At 35.9% G+C, this 22,493-nt stretch overlaps 5 protein-coding genes and 1 long non-coding RNA gene across 9 annotated transcripts; 4 read left to right on the top strand and 2 right to left on the bottom strand.

The window, feature by feature from the left end:
- The first annotated feature begins 307 nt into the window (after positions 1-307).
- On the top strand, positions 308-3,944 carry LOC104781034 (zinc finger CCCH domain-containing protein 46). 3 transcript variants are annotated; one of them, XM_010505606.3, is made up of 10 exons: positions 308-584; positions 730-840; positions 1,146-2,073; positions 2,166-2,330; positions 2,420-2,605; positions 2,695-2,762; positions 2,852-3,143; positions 3,220-3,399; positions 3,484-3,553; positions 3,645-3,944. In XM_010505606.3, the coding sequence occupies exons 3-9, from the start codon at positions 1,403-1,405 to the stop codon at positions 3,542-3,544; spliced, it is 1,623 nt and encodes a 540-aa protein (XP_010503908.2). In that variant the 5' UTR covers positions 308-584; positions 730-840; positions 1,146-1,402; the 3' UTR covers positions 3,545-3,553; positions 3,645-3,944. The 3 variants fall into 3 exon arrangements, with proteins under 3 accessions (XP_010503908.2, XP_010503905.2, XP_010503907.2); XM_010505603.3 differs by having other exon boundaries at positions 311-584; positions 700-840; XM_010505605.3 differs by having other exon boundaries at positions 320-584; positions 706-840.
- A 2,402-nt stretch (positions 3,945-6,346) lies between these two features.
- On the top strand, positions 6,347-8,217 carry LOC104781033 (uncharacterized). 2 transcript variants are annotated; one of them, XM_010505601.3, is made up of 2 exons: positions 6,347-6,610; positions 6,697-8,217. In XM_010505601.3, exons 1-2 carry the CDS (start codon positions 6,520-6,522, stop codon positions 7,938-7,940), a joined length of 1,335 nt encoding a protein of 444 aa, XP_010503903.2. In that variant the 5' UTR covers positions 6,347-6,519; the 3' UTR covers positions 7,941-8,217. The 2 variants fall into 2 exon arrangements, with proteins under 2 accessions (XP_010503903.2, XP_010503904.2); XM_010505602.3 differs by having other exon boundaries at positions 6,411-6,610; positions 6,683-8,217.
- A 483-nt stretch (positions 8,218-8,700) lies between these two features.
- Positions 8,701-10,227, bottom strand: LOC104781032 (protein JINGUBANG-like). Its single transcript, XM_010505600.3, has one exon. The coding sequence runs from the start codon at positions 10,113-10,115 to the stop codon at positions 8,862-8,864; it is 1,254 nt and encodes a 417-aa protein (XP_010503902.1). The 5' UTR covers positions 10,116-10,227; the 3' UTR covers positions 8,701-8,861.
- A 1,769-nt stretch (positions 10,228-11,996) lies between these two features.
- On the top strand, positions 11,997-13,621 carry LOC104781030 (calmodulin-like protein 9). Its single transcript, XM_010505599.3, has 4 exons — positions 11,997-12,476; positions 12,574-12,734; positions 12,829-12,906; positions 13,331-13,621. The coding sequence occupies exons 1-4, from the start codon at positions 12,401-12,403 to the stop codon at positions 13,469-13,471; spliced, it is 456 nt and encodes a 151-aa protein (XP_010503901.1). The 5' UTR covers positions 11,997-12,400; the 3' UTR covers positions 13,472-13,621.
- Positions 13,622-13,790: 169 nt separating this feature from the next.
- On the top strand, positions 13,791-16,034 carry LOC147946090 (uncharacterized). Its single transcript, XR_015597005.1, has 2 exons — positions 13,791-14,064; positions 14,564-16,034. It is a non-coding gene; the product is annotated as an uncharacterized LOC147946090 (long non-coding RNA).
- Positions 15,186-17,107, bottom strand: LOC104781029 (heat stress transcription factor A-7a-like). Its single transcript, XM_010505598.3, has 2 exons — positions 16,515-17,107; positions 15,186-15,964 (listed from the first exon to the last, which is right to left on the bottom strand). The coding sequence occupies exons 1-2, from the start codon at positions 16,770-16,772 to the stop codon at positions 15,395-15,397; spliced, it is 828 nt and encodes a 275-aa protein (XP_010503900.1). The 5' UTR covers positions 16,773-17,107; the 3' UTR covers positions 15,186-15,394.
- Between the last annotated feature and the right edge of the window lie 5,386 nt (positions 17,108-22,493).

The following is a 22,493-nucleotide window of genomic DNA, read 5'->3' as shown; positions in this document are numbered from 1 at the left end:
TAAGCAAATTAAATTACAAGTTGAAAGATTTGCAAAAAAAAAAACCAGGTGTTTTATTTCATTTTTAAATTTAAAGTTTTAAACACAAATACCTTTAGTTATATATACTTAAAATGTGTCCCTACCCAAAAAAAAAAAAATGATGATGAAAATGAGAAAGAGACAGTAGGAGAGAGTGGGAGACCCCAGCCGATACAGCTGGGCTGCATATAATAGTATCAATCACCGGCGCGTGAACAACACATCTCAATGGCAAACGCGTGTAGCTTTGTGTCCGAATGAAATGAACAAAAAAAAATGGGGTTGTGTCAGAGAACGTGCACTACAACCATCTTTTGTTTTGTTGTTTTTTTTCTTTCTTTCTTGCTTTTAAAACAGTTTTATGTTTTTATTACACAATCTCTATCTACCTCTCTCTCTCTCTCTCTCTCTCTCTCTCTCTTGTTCTTCCACTCGTGAAAGACCAGAGAGTTTTTCTCCTGATCCACACAGCAAGAGCAACAACATAGAGATCCCAAATCCGGAAGATATCTAAATATTCTCGTAAACTCAGTTACTCAGATCCACTGAAACTTAGAATTAAAGTACGTACTTTCTTCTCTCTTTCTCTTTTTTTTTTTTCTTCTTTAAACTTGATTTGATGATAGAGAATAGAAGAATCTAATAATATTGATGATGACATCTTTCTTTCTTCAAAAGGAGCAGTAACGGTCAGTCTCTCACTTGCAGCAAAAACAAAAATTCACTCTTTCTACTGCTGCTGCTGCCTTATTAATAATGTTCTTCTCTCCACCACAGAGATTCTTCAAGTGTCGTCGATCCTTTTGACTTTTTTTTCAGGTAAAAAAAATTACAGTTTTTTATTTCCTCATTCGAAAACTAGTAAAACCAAAAAGTTACGATTTTATTCTTTATATTCCATGTAAAAATTTCGGCATGCAATAACTTTTTTCCTAAAAAAGATTTTACCTTTTCCCTTTTTTTCTCCAACTCTTTTTCTTAAAGTGTTAATTTTTTTTAACCTTTCTTCTTGTTTGAAGCACGCGAGAAGGAAACAAACAAAAATAAGAATATTGTAGTAGTAAACTTTTTAATACTATTTTCTTCTTCTTATAAACTTTTGTTATTTACTGGATGTTTCGCAGGAATCAAAGATGAAAAAATTATAGTTAAGGTTGGTAAGTAGATAGGATTTGAGAATTAAGAAAGGAAAAAAAAAACGTAAATAAACCCATTAGACTAAAATCCAACACAAGAAACCAGAGAGACCTCTTAACGACAACAACCTCTCTGTACACAAGACTACAAACACTCTCTCTACAAAAACACACCACTCTTTCCTTCTTCTTCTTCTTCTCTCTACTACTCTTATTTCATCTAATCCAAGAGAGAGAGAAAAGCCATGGATGGGTATGAAGCTACACGGATTGTACTCTCTAGAATCCAAAGCTTAGACCCTGAAAACGCATCAAAGATCATGGGTCTTCTCCTTCTTCAAGATCACGGTGAAAAGGAGATGATAAGGCTAGCTTTTGGTCCCGAGACTCTTGTTCACTCTGTTATAGTGAAAGCCAAGAAAGAGTTAGGTCTCTTGAACGGTTCTAGGTCTCCATGGAGTCATCAAGAGGAGTTAATTAGCCCTAAGAACAACCGTGGCTCTTCTCTCAATCCTACTTCTTTGCCCTTTTACGCTAATGGAGGAAGGTCTTCGAGGGATTTAACCAACGACTTCGACCTTTTGGATGATGTGAACCCAAGGACTGATTTTTTGGGCTCTGTGCATGCGAGAAGCGGTAGCTGCGTTTTGGACGGTTTAGGGTATGGTGGTGATTCTGATTTAGGGTTTGGAGGTGTGCCCTGTTCTTATTTCGCTAGAGGCTTCTGCAAAAACGGAGCTAGCTGCAGATTCGTACACAGTGATGGAGGAGCCGATTTGGTTGGCTCTCCAAGCAGAATCGAGCTTCTTAGGTCTAATTCGGTTCCTCCTAGACTTGCTCATCACTTCATGACTCGCTCTTCTCTCCCGTCTTTTTCACCTAAAGGTGTTAACTTGCAGCAGAGCGATGCTCAAAGGTTTGGCCTTTATTCAACTGTTTTTGTTTTGTTCAGTTATATTTGAAGTGTGTACGTGTGTTTGTTTTTAACTTGTGAAATTTCCTGGGCAGAGCTGCTGCTGCTTTGATGTTAGGAGATGAACTGCAGAAGCTTGGAAGGTGGAGACCTGAAAGGATTGATCTTTCTGCTATGGCTTGTCCAGCTTCGAGACAGATCTATCTGACATTCCCTGCCGACAGTAGGTTCAGAGAGGAAGATGTGTCCAATTACTTCAGGTAAATTGCCAACAAAACACATTCAATTTCTCTTTAGTCTGAATGTATGTTCTTGTGTGTGACATAAGATGTTGTTATGGTGGGTGTAGTACTTTTGGACCAGTTCAAGATGTGAGGATACCATATCAGCAAAAGAGGATGTTTGGATTTGTGACATTTGTGTATCCTGAGACTGTTAAGAGCATTCTCGCCAAAGGGAACCCACACTTTGTGTGTGATTCAAGAGTTCTTGTTAAGCCTTACAAGGAGAAAGGCAAAGTCCCTGACACGTACAGGTACTAAAGTAGCTGTAGTAACTCTCATATTTAGGCCTGATTGTTCCATGAATCCTTGTGTTTACCACCCTTTTTATCCGTTTGTGTAGAACTAACCAAACAACGGAACGAGAATTGTCTCCAACAGGCCTTGATTCTAGCCCCAGAGATGTATTAGGTAAACAAACACTAAAACTTGTTTCTTTTTGTGTTTACCGAAGAACCATTTAATTTCTCGCTGCCATACTGATTTGGTTGTGGTGTTAGGAGGGAGAGGGTTTTATAACAACAGCACCCAAGATGTGCTGTGGAGGAGTAAGTTTGAAGAAGAGATTCTTGAGCTACAGAGCAGAAGGCTGATGAATCTGCAGCTTCTTGATGTCAAGAAGCATTTCCAACTCAATTCCCCTACCAACATTCATTCACCGAATCCTTTTAGCCAATCACTTATCTCTCCACGTCCATTGTCCGTTATCAAGAGAGAGTATGAAGGAGGAGAGAAAGGGAAAGGAAGTTCTAAAGAAGGATCTGATGATGATACAATGAATCTACCAGAGAGGTAATGAGTTTTCTGCAAGGAAACTGTTTGTGTGTATTTGAAGCTGTGTGGTTAAACTTTTGGGGGATTGTTTCAGGTTGGAGGATAGCTTGCCAGACAGTCCATTTGCATCGCCCGCCCACCATTTGCTTATGTTTGCTGATTCTGCAGACAACAATGGATCAGATTTATGGTCACCTTCTTCTGATAATGATGAGAATTCTACTCCTTCCACACTCTCTGAGTCCTTCAACTCTTTCAACTACCAAATGCCGAGGTTTTTAAGATTCAACCACACTCTATGTTTATGCTATCAAGTAAATGGTAAATCTAACATTGCGTTCATGAATAATCTCATTAGGTTGCAGCCGATTGGTATGTTACCCGGTAGGGGTGGACCAACCTGTCGTGTTGGGATATAAACAAAACAGGTAAGAAGAGTATAGATGAATATGGATGGTGGAATACAAAACAACAATCGTGTTAAAAGTTAACAGTTTATTTCATTGTTGTTGTTTGCAGGAAGAGAGAAACAGAGGAAGTTATAAAACTGATAATATAGAGACTCTTAATAACCATAAAAAAATGCAGAGGTGTAAAAAATAATGCAGGTAATTTGATGTACGAGATAGAAGAAGAGAAAGAAGGAAGATTGTTGTACCATTTCTCTAGTTTTAATGTGTAATGTGATGATGGACCACACAAGATGATGTAATATGAATATGATATGATATGATATAATATATATATATATAGGACAAGAAGTGTAATCTCTCTAAAGATATACAAAAAGAAAGAGAGATTATAATTTGAGTTTGAAAAGTCAATGTGTTCTTGTCCTTGCTAGTTGTTACCCTCTCACTCTTAACTACTCTCCAACTTGGGGGATCCAGAGATATCAACTTTTGGTGATTTCTTTCTTCAACTATAATCTTTGTTTACTAGGTTTTGTACCCTCGTTTATAAATGCAACTTTGTGAGGTGGAAAGTGTGAAAAAGGCTAGGTGATGTATCCATGGTTATTACCGTGATTTAAGGCAAAGAAAAGATGAATGTTAATGGACATATTGCATGTAATCGATATCATCATAATGTGTATTCTCAATGATTTAGCAAAAAGCAAGGACAGTGTAGTGTGTGGTGGGACACGCGCGAGAGAGTGAGTGCCAAGAATAACACAAAACTTGTGGTCTACTTACAACTATGTCGCATCTATTATGTGAAAGTTGGAAAAGAAAGTGTTTCAATTCATTATATCACCCTCCTATGATCAAACGAATGCGAAGGCCATCTTCATGTATGATGTAAAGGCCATCTTCTTGCCATAGATATATAACTGAAGGTAACATTTTTAGTATTGGCTATTCTAGAATTCGGAATGGTTCGAAATTATTTGTGCGGAACTTCACACTTAATGCTGATTATTATTTTTTGGTCAATTTACACGAAATTATCACAAACACTTGAAATTATATAAAACAAAAGGAATAAAAACAACTTCAAAAATAGAAAAAACAGGAGAGAAAATAATAATAATGGGATCCAACGAGCCAACACACAGGCCATGTGGTGTGGGGATGTATATTTCAGAAGTTGTGTTTTGTGGAGACATGTCCACATATATACTCCAAATATCGGTTTCAAAATATATCTGTGTAATTTATAAATTAGATGATACGTGAAATGTCAACTTCATGATGACTTAAATTAGTTTTATTGCTAACTAATTTATTAGCCTATCACCAACTAAAAACAATTTTCTAAAACAAATTTTTTTTTAGACATCAAATTTAATTTCACTAAATTATCGAAAATAGCGTTTCTTTTAAAGATTTTATATATGTGTATTGTAGTAGCTAAAAACGATAAATAGAAACGTAGATTTAATTTATCGTCTGCACTACAATATGGAGTACATACGTAAACTTACTGTTACGTAAAAAGATACCACTAGTAAATCTCACTAGATAAACTTATGAAAACGGAGATAGGCACTCATATACTTTGTACATTTGCCAGTTTGATAACATCTTTTTTTGGGGGAGTGTTTTAGTGGAAAAGATAAAATTATCTAAAACTGACCAAAAATGTTTTTACCATTCCTTACGGACAAAGGCACTCACTCTTGAGTCATCACTCACGTCCGTACAAATAAGTTTAGTGGCAATTAATTCTGAGGAGAGTGACGAAATAAAATCGGATGGTAGCAATCGTTGACCATTCGTAATTGGTTTATGGCACACACTTGATGGTCGACTCATTAAAAATCGAATCCTTCATCTTACCGAACCCAACTGCAAAGTTTAAATGAAACCAAAAAACGAAAAGGAGCTCAATGATCGGCGCGTGGGATGTCTGGGAGAGTGGAAGCAATAGAGAGAATAGTTTTTTAAAAACAAGATGTTGTCAGAAGGGGTTGAATGCTGCAACAGAACGTGCAATTACCTTTTATTGTCTTAAAATTTTGGACCCATTTCTTCTCTCTCTCTCTCTTGTTTTTTGTTTCCTTTTCAAATTATAGCAAATTCTACAAAAGTTGAGTAAGAAAGATCTGTTCGAGTAAAAATAGCAATATTAAGAGCGAATCGAATGTGGAAGGGCGACGTCATTTTTATTGATTAGTGGTAGAGTAAATTGAATGATCACTTTTTTATTTATTTATATACAAACACAACCATCGTCGACTCAACAGCATGCGTGAAGTCATTTATTTTGGTTTTTTACTCCAATATATTTCTTTTAACTTATAATCTTATATACATGCATAAATCGATACAACAAAAAAGAATAAATTACTTCATAAAAAAGGATTATATTTTTTTTTTGTTGTTGCAAAAAAATAAAGGAATATTGAACACTGGAAAAGATAGCTCCAAAGTTTGATGTTGGTCTAAGAGATGATATGATTATGATGATCACGTGCATTGTGGTTTCTCATTTAGAAGCATTTGATTTGGCCCAAAAAAAAAAAAAAAACTGGTTCTATTAAATTCATTGACTAGTAAGTTTGATAAGTTTGGTCCCGTGAGCAAGTACTTTTTATGCGACGCAAATGGTCCTCAGTTTCATTTGTGACTGGATAGTTTATATAAATGGGTGATTAGGTCTAAACAAATCTGGGTTGTTGTTGTTGGGAATCACTTATGCAAAATTGGGAAAGGGCTCATCTTTCTTGCACAATTACTGAAGTGGGGACATATGATCGCAAAGGTCACAAGGCCTGAAGGCCCATTTAAACCCAAACGTAACAAATTTGGGCCGTTACAGAAACGGGAAGTTGAATAGACCACCACCGATTCAACTTCAGTGCTCCTTGTGTCCAATTCGTTCCCAAATTCTCCCGCGGACCCCTAATTGTCTCCAAAATCAATCACCTTCCGTATTGAGATTTTTCTCAATGGGAAAGTGGAATCACCGATCGAGATACAACCGTCGCAGATCTCCTGAGCGATGGTACAGCGAACGTCACTCTTCTTCTTCTTCTCGTGGTATTCTTCTCTCTCTCCTTCTTGATTTCAATATTTTCAAATTTCATCTACTCTTGATTTTGCTTAATTTAGCATCTTATTCGAAGGTTATGGTGAAGAAGATGGGATTCCAGTATGGGAAAAGAGATTCTGTGAAGTGATTGGATCAGTACCATGGCAAAAAGTTGTTGAAGCTGCTGACTTTAAGAGCTGGTATAGTGGTAATGTTGTCACTTGGGATGATTCAGCTTGCGAAGAGACTTTTCATAGTGAGAAGAAGAGGTTTTGGTCTCGTGTTAATGGTCTTCGTTGTGATGTTTCTCTTCCTGATCCGGAGCTTTATATTAGTGAAGTTGATTGGGATACTTTTGTTGACCCTGAACTCATTAGGGATTTAGAAACTGCTTACTTTGCTCCTCCTGATGCCGAGGTAGAGTGTGGTTTTAAACGTGGAAGGCGAGATAGGAATTGGAGTGGTTGTGACTTAGTAGTGCCTGTTGAAGAGACTCCATGGGAAGGTAGTGACAGAGTCCATGATGTCAATGCATTGGAAAGGAAATCGAATGGTTGGGATCTATCAGTGAGTGGTGCCGATTATTCAAAAGATAGGGTGAGTTATTTGGAAGCCAAGCCTTGTTGTGGAAATGAGAAAGCAAATGATTCAACATCTTGGGGTTGTTGGACGACTGAGGCTCGGAGGGAGAACCAGTGGAAAACCAAAGATAGGGCTAATGACAGTTGGGAGAACGATGATGGATGGGATCATTCAGGGCACCAAAGCAAGAAAGCGAGAGGTTCTGAGAGTGTACAAGCTGAAGAGTATGAAATGCTTGACAATCCTTGGGAAGCCAAGCCTAGTTGTAGAAAGGAGACAGCTCAAGAAACCACTTGGGGAGGTTGCTCTGGCAAAGGATGGGGGGATAGAGGTTGGAATAATGAATCTTGGGGCAGTGGCGGATGGGAAAACCAGGAGTGGTCTAATAAGGGATATAGTCGTGATAGAGGTTGGAAGAATGATTCTTGGGGCAGTGGTGGACGGGAAAACCAGGAGTGGCGTAGTAAGGGATATAGTCGTGATATTCGGGAGCCAAAGGGTTATAATCCATGGAAAGCTGGTTTTGTGCCTGACAACACAGCTTTGAGAGATCATAGGGCAAATGCAGGCGGTTGGCAAACACGTAGAGAAACTGAGGCAAAGCAAAGAAGTTGGAATGTGAAACTATCAAGTGATGGTTGGGGTGGGCAAAACAAGGAAAGAGATGAGGTATATGGACACCATTCTAACTACAAAAACCCATGGCCTAGAAGAGATGATTATCAGAACAGGAAGGTCCATTTTTCAGCTAAGTAACTCAAATGATCCATTGTTTTTATGTCATGTATTTTTGTGTTTGGAGTTTTAGCTTCTTGTGGTATGTGCAGACAAGTGTAGTTTAAGCTTAGCTATTGACCTTCCAAGGTAACTCAAAGGCAGGGTTTTTTTTTTGTTTCCAACTCAAAATTAGCATATATGTAGATTATATACGAGTACCCTTTTTGTGATGACAATTTTCTACACATACTTGACTATTCAAGGTTTTTGGCTTGCCTTTGAGGCTGCATTGATAATTCATATGTTTCTTTTTGAAGATGTTTTTTTTTCACATTTCACCTTGTTTATTCCAACTTCAGAGAGAAAAGGATTATACACACATGATACACTTCTGTTTTGGCTCCATGCATCCCTTCAAAGCTTTCTCATCTCATTTTTATATTACAAAACTGCGATATTCTGCTTTACAGATTATATTTTGGAATAAACAAAGCTAGGTACAGTATATGCTTCATTTTCAAACCAAATTGGTTGGTCCATAATGATGGGTGCGTCTAATAATACAAAATATTAATTGGACATGGTTAAAGCATTACGGTGATGGAGAAAGTTGCACAACTCTTGCTTTGCTAATTGGACGGTGATCAAAGCTCAAAAAGAGGCTGATAAACAATATTTTTGTCCAACGCAGAAGCTACGATTCCCATTGCTACAGTTTAAATACAAAGCAAAGGTAACAAAAGCATCAAGACTTCTACTCTATATCATTAGGGACCAAAACAGTTGGTAGACACAAATGTTAGCAAAATAAGAATTCAATTCATATATATTTCTTGGGAGAGAAAAAAACCCTCATGACTTTACAAAATGAATAACAAATTACAAATATAAACCAAAAACGTATGTAATGTATATGTAAAGTAAACCCACAAAAGAACACCAAACACTAAATCTTTTCACTCAAACCTTTTGCATCAACAATGTCTTAAAACTTTGTTTCTTCTCTTCTAAGTTGTCATGTTTTGGGACCCACCAAACCCTGAGACTCTTGTCAAGACCTCCACTGTAAAGCATGAAGCCAGCACCGACATTGTTAGGCGAAGCCTGCAAGCATTTGACCGGACCTTCATGGCCATCTATGACTCCGAATTTACAGAGTATTCCACTCTTTTCTCTCCTCCACAACCCAATGCTCTTATCAGCCGATCCACTGCAAACCATTTCCCCAACTACACACATGCACAGAACTGCCATCTTATGTCCTTTCATCTCAAACGCTGATCTCCACTCCTCCAAGTCTCCTCCTCTCTCTCCCTTCTCCCATCCCATCACAAACCCATCTGATCCTCCTCCGTATACCCACTTACCATCTCCGGAAACCACCACCGAGTTCACTGAAACCTCCGCACGACCCTCCAATGTCGCCTTCAGAACATGTAAAGAAGAGGAAGAAGAAGAAGAAAGAGCAGACTCATTCTGCTTTCTCTTCTCTTTCCCCCAAATCTTGATCTTCCCATCCGCAGAGGCAGAGTACACTCTACCATCTCCGGCTACAAGACCGTTGATTGCATCGTCGTGAGCCTTGATCGATTCAAGACACTTGAGATCCGACAATCTCCAGACTTTAAGAGTCTTATCCCACGATCCAGAGTAGATTATCCCAGCGTGAACCGCAAGGCAAGAAATGCTATCTGCGTGTTCGATCCAGAGACGCTTATGGTTCCTCCTCGTCTGAACGTAATTGCTCTGTTTCATAAACTTTCCCAAATAGTCTTTAGTCGTGGGAAGCGTATCTACAAGCCTGAAAGCATTCTCAGAGTTTCTCCTAGAAACTTTCCAAACTCTGATTCTGCTATCTTGATGCGCCGTGAACACTTTACTTCCAACACTGACAAGAGCCTTCACAGAGCCATCTCCTTGTCCAAATTTGGCAAAGATCTTGAGATCAGGCTGTTGCCAAACGATAATATCTTTCCCCTGAGACGCACTCAGCAAGAACTCACCACAGAGCGCTAAGGAAGAAACAGAGCCGACGTGGGCAGAGAGAACAGCGAGTGGTTTGTACGCGCCGGTGATCGGCGGACGTATAGTTCCGAGGACGAAGCTTTTGGTGGAGGCTGATGGGCTGAGAGAATCGTCTGAGTCGGTATTGTTGCTTGTTGTGGAGGAAGAAGATGAAGACATCAAGACTCCTTCTTGGATTGATCTCACCATCGCATCAATAAGAGGTTTCGAGACTTGTTTTGTTATTTTTTTAGTTTTGGAACAGAGAAACCAAAACTGGAGCGTTTGAGGAATTGTGAAAAGAGTATTTATTTTAAAAAGAGGGTTAAAGGGAAGCAGGGGAAGGTACAACGGCTACATTTGACAGATGTCCATAGCTTCCTCTTTTTGCCTTTTTTGGCTTATCATTTTCTTAATGCGCATTTTTATACTTTTAATAAGGTTATGGAATCTTATAATATATGAAACCCAACCCAATTCGAGAATCTTGAATTTAACGCGAGTATATAAAAATTTAGTAACCGATTTGATAATGTGGTCTCTTGTTTGACCAGCGATGTTAATTGGACGTGATAATGTGGATACTGTAACGTTACGGATTATGAAGATAATTAAGATAAATTATTAATTTAGTATATACCAAATTTGTTACGAGTAAGTTAGAATAAGTCGGTAGTGTTATCAACAGAGACCTAGTTACTAATTTAGTTGTTAGCATCGATAGTTATATATTAGAGTTCAGAGTTAATTCTCAAGTAGTACATATTCCGGAGACGATTTAGAATGAGTTTATCTTGTTTGTAAAATAAGTAGGTGGTGGGTGGTCCATTCTTACTTGTGCTAGTGTGTGTCCCTTTCTACCCTTTATTTGTATTTGTATTAGTATATGATATGATTGGTTGCTAATATTGGTGGGAGAAGATGAAGATTATTTTACAGGGAGCTCTGCCATATAATACGGGAATCGAGATTATCGGCTTTATAATTAACCCCTAAACTAGTGTAATGAAATGGAATATTTGTACTTAACAAGAATTAGAAATAGATGGAAAGGTAAATACAAAATTTATAGAGATTTGGGGGAAGCAAATGACATATCCCCATTCCCCACTAACTTAAAAGCGGAGTGGGAGCGTATAGGTAGGTTCACGTGACTCCGATTCCGAATAATTTTTATGTCTACGACTCTACCAGTCTACCACATCAAAACATAATAATATGACATAACCCATGTTTTCTTCGTAAATTGTTGTAACTGGTGAGTACTACTATTACAAGGAGAAGAGCATGTAGCTAGGTACCAACATAGGCAATGTCGACTCACACCCAAATTAAGAATATATAACACCGCTTTTTAAACATCCCTCTCCAGTCAGCTTACGACCAAAGTAGTAACTAGTGAGGTGCATTTTGATACTATCTAGCCACATTTCTGATGACCGTATTGTAAAAGGGTAGGCCGTAGGCACAAATCAAACCAATTTTTTCTCAATCTTTCTTTATCCGTATTCGGCTATGAATAAACTAGTTGTCATATTCAGAATAAAAAGAACATCCAAATTTTCAAATTATAGTATTTCTGATTTGTTTCGTTCTTAACGGATATTAAAATTTTACTATTATTTTTTGATTTAAAAAGAAAAAAAAAATTGTTTTATATTTATCTGGATTTTTTTGAATCTTATAAAAAGGATAATATATCTCAAGTCTAAACCGATCACTACATCTTTTTATATTTTGCGAAGTCCCCTAAAATTGTATGGACACAAACATAAATGACCCCACAATTTGTTTCTGATTAAACGTTATTCACATTTTATACATTGTTTTGCTCTCACCATAACGAACAAAAACATAAAGAAGATTTCCAAGGTGAAGACAAGGGTTATAATACACAAGTCTTGCCTACCCATTCACAACGTCGTCCCCTTACAGAACCAGATATGGAATTATTATCTATATAGAACTTGAGAGAAGTTGACATAATTAATATCTTTTTTTTGATAGGATAATTATGCAAAATCAAGGAGAAAACACAATGGAAACACAAAATAATAGAAAATCAAGGGCTAATGCAACTTGTTGTTCTTTAATGTGCAACTATTAAAATTTTAATACTACTTGACTCTTCAAACCCGAGCATTACTCTACCTTTATTTTTGCAATAATCAAGATCCTAATTTAATTTTCTCTGTATATTTTTCCAAACTCTATGAAAATAATGAAAAAATAAGCGTTGAAGTCGTAAGTTTGAACAAAGACGCGTGACCTGGAGTCGTGCTCCAGAAAAAAATATCACAACTAATGAGAACGCAAGGTCATGAGTTTTGACCTTGACCGGGCAAGAGCCTAGAGCCAAGAGGTGATGATGATGTTGATGTACTTATATGAGATAGATGCCCCTCTCTTCTTCTTCTGCATCACAAACAGATATTAAGAAAAGTTTTAATCATCAAATCTAAAAGAGAGACTTTGACTTTTCTTTGCGATCAAAGATGGCCGATGCTTTCACGGATGAGCAGATCCAAGAGTTTTACGAAGCCTTCTGTCTTATCGACAAAGACTCCGATGGTATCTTTCTCTTTCTTGTCCGATTTGTCAGTTCTTACACAAATTTTAGTCAGAATCGATTGGACTGATGATGTTATAATGATTGCGTGTGAAACAGGGTTCATCACGAAGGAGAAGCTAACGAAGGTGATGAAGTCCATGGGGAAGAATCCAAAGGCTGAACAACTGCAACAGATGATGAGCGATGTCGACATCTTTGGCAACGGTGGTATCACTTTTGATGATTTCTTGTATATTATGGCTCAAAACACTTCTCAGGTAAATGATTAAAGAAACCGTTTCGTTATTATTGTCAAGATTTTGGTACATTTAGAAGAAAAAAAAATTAATTTAAATGATTTTTTTTGTATAGGAATCGGTATCGGATGAGTTAATAGAAGTATTCAGAGTGTTCGACAGAGACGGAAACGGTTTCATATCTCCACTTGAGGTAAACAAAATTATAAATTCAACATCTTCTTTTATTATTTTAAAACCAAAGATCATAGTCATAACGTAGAAACAAGATGCATTACAAAGAGTTATATAATAAGTGATAATGTAGATTGGATATTTCAATAGACCGTATTATATCTTTATGATCGACGACTATCATCCACACGTTACTAAAAATTTGTCTCATGAGCAACTCCATTGCGCTGATGGTCCTTAGTTTTTTTTTTCACAAACCGACACCACAACAATTGTCAATTGTACACACATTGTTAAGGCTGGCCCATACTACTAGATAAGAAAATGTCGTTTGTCTGAATTAATTAGTTTTTATTTTACTTTAAAAGGACATTTAGCTATTAACTACTAAAGTTGTTGTTGTTGTTGCCATTTCTCCTAATTTTCTGTAAACGAAAATGCAGTTGGGAGAAGGAATGAAGGACATGGGGATGAAGATAACTGCGGAAGAAGCGGAGCATATGGTCCGAGAAGCTGATCTCGATGGCGATGGTTTTCTTTCTCTGCATGAGTTCTCTAAAATGATGATCGCTGCCTCTTATTAGCATGTTTTTGTGAAATGCCATGATATAAGAGAGTTTTTTTTTGCACTTTACTACAACTACTTTTCAATATTATGTTAAAGAAAGATCCTATCATATGTTTTTTTTCCGTATTTTCCCAACATACAATAAGAAGAGTGTGACTTTTATATCTATGATATTTATCTGAGTCAATTAACATTTTTTTATTATCCAAAAACCCAAACTGACACAAAATAAAAGTATGTTCTATTTGAAGTTTTGAACATTAATTTTCTAAACCGAACAAAACCGAATACCTAAGTGTGAATAAAAACAACCGAACTAACCGCGTATAAAATAAAAAATAAAACCGGAAGTAGATATATCTGACTCGGTCACAGAGGGTTACGTTTCCACAGTCGAACTGGTGTCCTTACATAGGATCTTATGTTCCATCTCCAATACCAATAGTTGCCACTTGCATACCCTAATCAAGAAGCAGTGAAAAGAACTCAAAACCAGTGGTTATCCGATATGTAAATGGCGAAAAAAAGAAAAGAAAAAAGCGGTTGAATCTATCGGAGTTGCTATAAATTGTCGCCCCAGTTTCTAATAAAAGTCCCCATCGTTGAAAGGTTAAGTAGCTTTGCTTCTTTCTTTTTTTCTGCCCACGGTTGTTGTCGAGTAGGCTTTCAAACGGATTCTCTATTTATGGTGTACTTGATCCATGCATGTCACTTCCATTCATATTTTGATCTGTCTCAAATCATGGTTTCATCACAGTGGACAGAAAATGATCTAGAATCTTTACATTGATTGTAGCACTTTGGTAATTGCTATATTTACCTTTTTAGTAATGTCTAAACGACATTTCTTTGGCTAAATTGGGCTGGGGGACAGATTGATTAGAATCTTAAAGAGTATAAGAAATTAGGAAATTTAATAAGCTCTTGAAGAAAGGATGTGCTTTGCCTAAGGAATATATTGTCATATTGATTCTTATGAGGGGGCACAACACACTTATAGAAGAATTTTTTGGATCCTTGTTGGAGTGTTTACTTCTGTATACATCTTTTCATCTATGTAAGATTCTTATTTGTTCTTCTTCTTGACACGATCAATATCAATATCCAGCGTGCCACTGCTGCTCGAGATGTTGCAAATGGATTGTGATGGAGAAGGAAGAATTCACAAGTTGATGTCTAAAGTTTGGGGTTGCATAGATCAGCAACTGGATGCTGACATGCTGTGGAAAGGAACTTCAGAGCAGAAAAGGGATCTGCTAATCACCGCTAAATAGGTTTCTGTTCTTGAACTTTGTAGCAATTTTCTTCATCTTTGATGCTGTTTTTCTGCAAGACTGCAGATCAGATTGCCTGTTCCTGGTATGACCGGAGAGAGTGATCATCTTAAAACTGATCACAAGGGTAAACCTTTCTTTTTTAAGATGAGCTTCACAAACCAAGATTCTGAAGCTCTCTCTCTCTTCTAAGGTGACTTGGATGATTAGATTGTTCACTCATGTGGACTTGTCTTGGCATTGACTCAAGTAAGCCAAAAGCTCCTCTTGACATTAATGATGTGAGAAAGACAGATCAAATTTGAAAAAACGGTTTAGGGGAAGAGTCAAAACAAAGAAAGAGATCATCCAACAACATCAATAATAGGTCCATGTAAGAAAAAAATCACTATATACACTACATGGCCCAGGGTTCACTTCAGGATCCAATCCATAGTATTGTCAATGACATTAAAGTTAATGACAATCATATTTATCACATTGTATACATAAATAAAATAATCATTACCGTTTACTAGTTTACACTACTAAATTACTAATTATTGATAACAAATTATTGTAAAATAACATAAGACAAAACAAAAACAAAACAATAAAAACAAGGTTCTTGTGAAAGAAGAAAGTGAGCTTCAAAAGTACAACTAAAACCAAAAGGATCCATCTAGTTAGGAAGTAGAAGCCAAACTCTCGTCACTAAGCAGCTCTTCCCAGAAACCATCATCCAACTCTCTCTCTACCACTAAATGATGATCATCTTCTTCCAACATAATCCTCTGTTTCCCATAGCCTTGCATCTCCAGAGCCAGAGCCTCCAGTTCCGACACCGAAGAAGAACCTCTTTTCCTCTTTGCTGTCTCATCCTCGATCTCTTTAATCCTCTTATCCCTCTGTTTGAGCAGCTGATGCAGAAACGAAGGGCTCTGCATTGCTCTAGCCAAGAACGACATCATCTGCCTCTGTTTCATCTCTGCACCTTCTATCCTCTGTTCCATAGCTTTGACGTAGCTTTTCGTGGTCTGGTGCTGCTGTCTCAAACTCATCAGCTCCATCATTAGCACCTGCTTCTCCCTGCGGAGCTCGTTGCAAGCAGCGTCATGGCTTGATGGAGTTGATGATGATGATGATGAAGTGGTGAAAGTGGTTCTTCTCTTGATGTTTTTCAGTAACTGTCTTTGTCCCACCAAGAACCCTTCGTTTGCAAATTCCCATCTCTCAGCTTCTATCTTTCTGAAACCCTGTTGTATGTTTTTCACTTTAGTACTCTCACTCACTCACAGTTTGAATCTGATAAGGTTTTGAAACTCTTAACATATTCTCAAGTTGACATAAACAAACATCAATTATTGGAGTGAGTCTTTTTCAATGTTTTTTTTATAATATATATGGATACAAGTGGGCAACCTTAAAGCTGATTAGTGAATAAACAATAGGTATTGGTATTGAGATAAGATTGATGACTGTTTCTTACGAATATTTTAGAAGGCAAGTTGACACGAGACAAGCTTCTGGAACTTACTAAACCTTCTTTTAGTTCCACTACCTTACGGAATCTACATTTTCGATGTTTCTAGAATAGGAAGCTACCAACGGATTTTGCAGTAAAAAAAATATTGAAATTTTCTTTACATTGCCAAGTAAAAATGCAATTTTGAGTAGTTTTCCAGCAAACTATATATAATAAGATGAAAGTAAAAGAAAAGAGTAAAACAGGGCAATGCTCTGTTTTTGTGTTTGGTCAGGAGAAGATAGAACAAGAAGAAACAGAGATAAGAGAAAAACACTTACATAAGTATTGAGTTGTCTGATGAAACTTGAGAAATTGCAGTGTTTGAAGTGTCGAGGGAGAAGAATCGTAGAGAAAGAATACAAATCCCAAACGACAAAACTAGTGCCTCCTCTGTTCCAAGATACGATCTGGTCTGTGTTTGGATCATCAACCATCTCAAATGTCTTGGTCAGAAACGGAGGTGGACCAACTTCGTGTAACCCCTCCATTGGTTGCGGTGGTTGTTGATCATAGCCTTCCGGTACAAACGGATTCATCGCCTTTTTAAGACTGCAATTAAAGACAAGGTTCCGGGTAGTATAATGCGGGTGTTGGATCAAAAACAGTGATGCAATTTATAACCGATCTCCATAATTGGCTTCATCTTTGGGTATTTGAAGTATATGATGAACTGGTTCGGTTGAGATTGAGTTCGTTTATGGCAGTTGATGAGGGAAAGGGGGGCAAAAGTGAGGAAGGTCATGTCCACGTAAGCTATTTGAGGTGGCTTAAATAGGAAGAGTTGAAAGAGAGTGATGAGACTAATTTGATTAAAAAAATTTGGGAAAAAAAATAATATTATAGTACACTAGACTTTAGAAATAAGAAACTTCTGGAAAGGGCTTGGTGCATTTTCGTAGAGCGGAAACTTCTGGAACCAAAAATTTTGCGGACTGTACGGTATGGTTTCACAAAAGAAGTATAGGACCCCCGAATTTTATATTTTATTGACATATATATAGAACTAGAGAAGAAGAGTAATGTAATGGCGATTTATAATTGGTTCAATCTGGCTTTTATGTTGATGTGGCGGCCGGTCCGTCTAGACATTTGGTTTTGGTTCTATGCTTCTTCTTCTTTTTTTGGCAAACGGTTTTCGTTCTAGACGTCTAGTTTAAAACCCAAGTTTACACGGATATAAAAACCCAACAAAAGTATATATATTCCAAGAATTACAAAGTTTCCGTCAATTTTAAAGGGGTTTCCACTAATTTCTGACTAGCAAGCAAATAATCTAGACATTTTTTTTTTACAAAGATAGTCACTGTTTTATAAAAATTCTAGCTGTGAAAAATGTAAATAAGAAACTTTCACAATTTAGAAAGAAAGAAAAAAAACCCCTAAAAGGAACTTTGTAAACGCAAGAGAATATAGTATATATTGTAATAATAAGATTTTACAATAAGTTTCACTCTTATATGTAGTTAACTATAATAGTTTTTCTTTATCAGTTTGTTCTGTCTGAATTGGCCGGTTGAAACAGTATCTGGAGCAGAACATCGTTGTTGTTTTTTTTTAAAACATCCGGAGAACCTAACTTTTTCTTATAAAAAATAATAAAGAAAAATATAATAGCAATTCACTTACAAACAAATTATATCCTTTTGATTTGACCATATAGAACGCATCCTAATTGGTCCGCTTGGACTTTTCCTAGAAAGAGTAGGCTCCGTAGCCACCATTTTGCTTCAGATAATCCTTCGGAAATGTGTCGAGAACTCTAAGTGACACTTGATGCATAGTGGCGATGCCTCACGGTACGTGTTTGCTCTCAACATCTGGCTTATAACACGATAATTTAGATTTATTTAGCATCTTCAAACTTAGCTCAAGAAGCTCTGAACAATATATAGCTTTCAGCTTTCTTCTGAACCGAATGTTCTTGTTTAAAATTTTATAAATATCTAAAGAGACATGTACAAGTTTGTTTCAGACTATTACTTGAATATTCTGCCATTGGGTCACTGCAAAAGGTTTCACCTGTTTGAGCTGTTGGTAAGGCCCAAATATGAATATTGGGTCAGTTTGGACCTCAAAACATATAAGTTGTCATGTTCAAAACTTATCAAGTCTTTTTTTTTTCACTATGTGATCGCTGTAACTGTAAAGTATTTATATACTTCATTTTCTACTGCTTGGGACATCTGAAAAGTTCAAGGAAAGATTGATACTCAAATAATATTATCTTACAATCGTTAGATGATTAACAATTACAAATTGATGTGATTGTGGAATTAAGTTTGTTTACAGAAGTTTGTGATAAATGATCAGAATTTTATGTTTTGACAAAAGCAAAACCTCAAACATTTTATCGTACAATTGTTAGATGTTTATTATTATTTTTTTGTTTTAGAAATATTGTCACACAAAGTCAGCTTAAAAAGTTGATCACATGTTACTAAAAGAAAAGAACAACAATTGAGAGAAAATGAGTGTTGTGTAATGATGATCCGTAGTTTGACTTGTAAGACCCATATAAATCTGAATTACTCTTGTACAAAATTTACTAAAAGCGTGAGGTTTTTGCTAAAATCAAAATAATTTCTATAATCAAAATAACTTGTTAAGATGATGACACTTAAAAGTAAGGAAAACTAACAAAGTAATAGTAATGATTAATCCAGTCGACCAGGCATTTGCGATCCATGTGTATAATTTGACTTTAATGAGACCGCCTGCTTCATCTCCCATGCAAAGCGTACCGAGACATCACACGGCTGCCTTATATTCTCCTATCCAAAGTAGTCGGTCCGAATAGAGAATGCCAAGACACAAGGAAAAAAAAGGTGAAATTAATCATATCTGACACAACCATATAACAACAAAAAGTCTCAAGTCTAAATAGTAAAAATTGTATTGTTACTATAACTCTTTTCAATTTGCAGATAACTCTTTACACTTTGCAGATAACTACCCAACCATATAACCTTTAGTAGAATTCAGTGGGTCCATTGCCCCAAGCCATGTATTGGGAATCTCCTTGTTAGCCAAAGTGGATGGGACTTGAAGAGGACTTGCCTATACTTTTTTCAAGTTATGGGGGTTACTACCCAAACTTATGATCATTGTAACTTGTATTTGTAAATCAATTATCTATAACCCATGTAAGATGTAATTATATAAAGATTTACTTTGTGAATGGGAGATAGTTTATTTTCATTGTGATTTCAGTCAGAGGTAGTTAACCACTATGTACGTTTTAAATGACAAGCTTATTTGGTTATTCTGAATTTTGACAATAAATGTCTTATAAAAAAACACAAGAAAGAAAAAGCTCATATATAAACATATGCTATATATTGTGATTCACTCTTTCTTTGTCTAAGAAATTCCAGTTGGTCTCCACTCTTTTGGCAGATACATGCACTCGATATTTTATATATATCTTGGAAAACTATTTTTAACGGTTGGATTACCGTCTACCGATTTCATATTTATATAATTTTTTTCAAATCATTTAACAAGTTACAAACACAATATTGTTGTACCAAAGATAAACATATATATATATATATATATATAATAAAATAAGAGACTTAAAGTTTCTGTCAACTCGAATTAGCTAGTGCTCAATTAAAGGGAATCTACGCAGGCGTTTGAGTAAAATCTATCGATGTTATGTTCTTACGTCCACATCATCTTATACGTTGCTGCCATATAATTTAGTTTATACATATTCAATTACTCAATAGACATACGCACATGTGTACAATTCTGAGGGGTCCAGTTTGTGTCCGCACAATATGTGACTTACAAATTATGCATCCCGGAAACAATGGATACGAATCATGTAACCATGCAACTATAAGGTAGGGGTATATAGCGTTAGCTAGGGTACACATGTGTATGACACTGTATATTGGTATATAAAGGGGCCGATGTCATAGTACATATCATTGGGGTGTGATATGAGAACGCATTTATGTTGTCTGCCAGGAAATCACACAAACATATCAGAAACGATACTTCGATTTATATTCGTAGTCAACGAGTTATTGTATATAGCAAAGTCCAAAACACCAGGTACGATGTAAATGTTATCTACACTTCCTTTGTTTCGGACTCAAAAAAAAAAAGAGTTAGTAATACGACAATTGTCCGAAGATAGAATTTTAGATCAACAACGCATAAAGTGGTAATAGCCTTTGAAAACATGAAACGACAAAAAGAAATTATAAATCAATCTTTGCAACTAGTTGTTATGTTTTGAAGAGAAAATCATTAGCTAATCTGCTAGAATTTGATTTTTGGTAAATTACCAAAGATCTTATCAGTTTTCCTTTTTTTTGTCCCACAAAAAAAAGTATTGTGTTAGTGATCGTTGCATCTGTCCCTAGTGTGAGATTGATGCGATGTATAGTCAATTTAGTTGTTCTCTATACTGTAATCTTGTGGTGGTTGTCGGCTTATGTGTACCATCGTCATGATAACACAGGCCATAACATGTCCTTGTAGCCCAAATTTTGAAATTTTTTTGTTTTTTTTTTTCTAACCAAATTGTATAACTTTAAAACATTTATCCAAATGTTACATCATTCGTATTCACTTGTTTAAAATTTCTTCATATAGGGTTACTCATATAAATACGCACATTAATTCAAGAACTCCACCAGGTAATAATAATTAGAAAATTTGGTTTTTAGGTAATTGCCCTGGAGAAGATTGGTAGAGTGCCCGTAACAATGGTCATAATTGATTGTGCATGTTTTGAAAAAACATGTTAATTGCTTGCTCCTATGGCATTTTGTCCAAAAAGAAAAGATATTGCTCGTATGGCATAATCCAACCAAGTAAAAATATTTTTTTTTAACGCAAACGCCTATGGCGACGAATTCTTTCTATGATGGTTACACATTTGATTTGAGCATCACATTTAACTTTGTGCTATACATTGTTTATTCTAGTATCGTCGCTTTAATTATAATGACTAATACAACACATTTACCAGCAAACCTGAAAATATCAATAATGAATGTCTCAAATGCTTGTGCCACCATGGTATATACTAGTATATGCTATTGAATCGTCGGAGACCAAACTTAGATAATATATATAACTCTATATAAGTGCAGGAAAATGATAAAGCTAAGATATTCAACGGTTTTTGTGTGGAATTAAACTAAACAGGTAAGCACAATCAAGATTTGAAAGTAAGATAGAAAGCTGAAGTATATGCTAATGAATATTTAGCAAAGAATGCAGATTTGAGACTAGGGGTAAGATAACCACATTAAATTTTGTTTTTATTTAACTTCATGGTGATAGAGAAAAATCTAACAAGATTTCAGTGGATATTTTAGAACATGGAAAAATTATATTGTGTGATAATATGCACGATGATTCGATCCATTGGAATTAATTATAAAGTATATCTTAGATTCAAATTTATATTGGTTAGCGTAGTTTATTCGTTTAGGTTTAGTGATATCACCGAACATGTTTTTAATTCAAGATATTTTTTAGATTTCAGTGAAAGGTAAATATATCTAACAGCACTAAACAATAAACATATTCTACTCGAATGAAACACCAATAAAAATACTAAGCAACACCATCAACGGATATGTTTTGTAAAGATCTACTCTCTATATTTTGATTTATTAGTGACATTGATCGAGTGCACAAAACTTTTGTTTTCAGCTTCAATGTGGTTAACAACCAACTCATGTCGCTAAATCTTATATAAAAATATTTCTTACCATACTCCTTCACAAGTGAAAATCATCTCTAGATCTCAAAAGATCTCGCAAAGCCAAAGTTATGTAAGACAAAATTAGAGGTTTACTTTAGATCTTGATATAATTATATCCCTATACAGTTTATATAATTATATATTTCACACTATTCATGATAATCCGAAAACCTAGCACATGAGGATCAAAATAGATCTTTCTATTTATAAAGAACAATTTTAACTTTGCCATTAAAGAAGGAATTATTTCAATCATGGATACAAAGCCAACTTATATCCGCAGTGTTTTGTTGTTGTGGCTAAATCATCTTAAGATTATTTTAATTGCTAAATAATTCGTAAATCAACTTACATCCGTAAGTAAAATGTCAAGGTTGCTTATTGAACCTATAAATTAATTACTTTCTCTTTTCGTCCGGCCATTTTTTACAGCCGTCTCTTTGTTGAAGTATCGTTATTAATATGACTGGAGCCTTCATCAATTCAATTCTATTATATATGACGCTTTATCCATACATTTTTTTTT

This window comes from Camelina sativa, chromosome 4, assembly GCF_030686135.1.
Source record: "Camelina sativa cultivar CO46 ecotype springtype chromosome 4, ASM3068613v1".
Lineage (NCBI taxonomy): Eukaryota > Viridiplantae > Streptophyta > Magnoliopsida > Brassicales > Brassicaceae > Camelina > Camelina sativa.
This window is presented reverse-complemented; position numbering and strand designations above follow the sequence as displayed.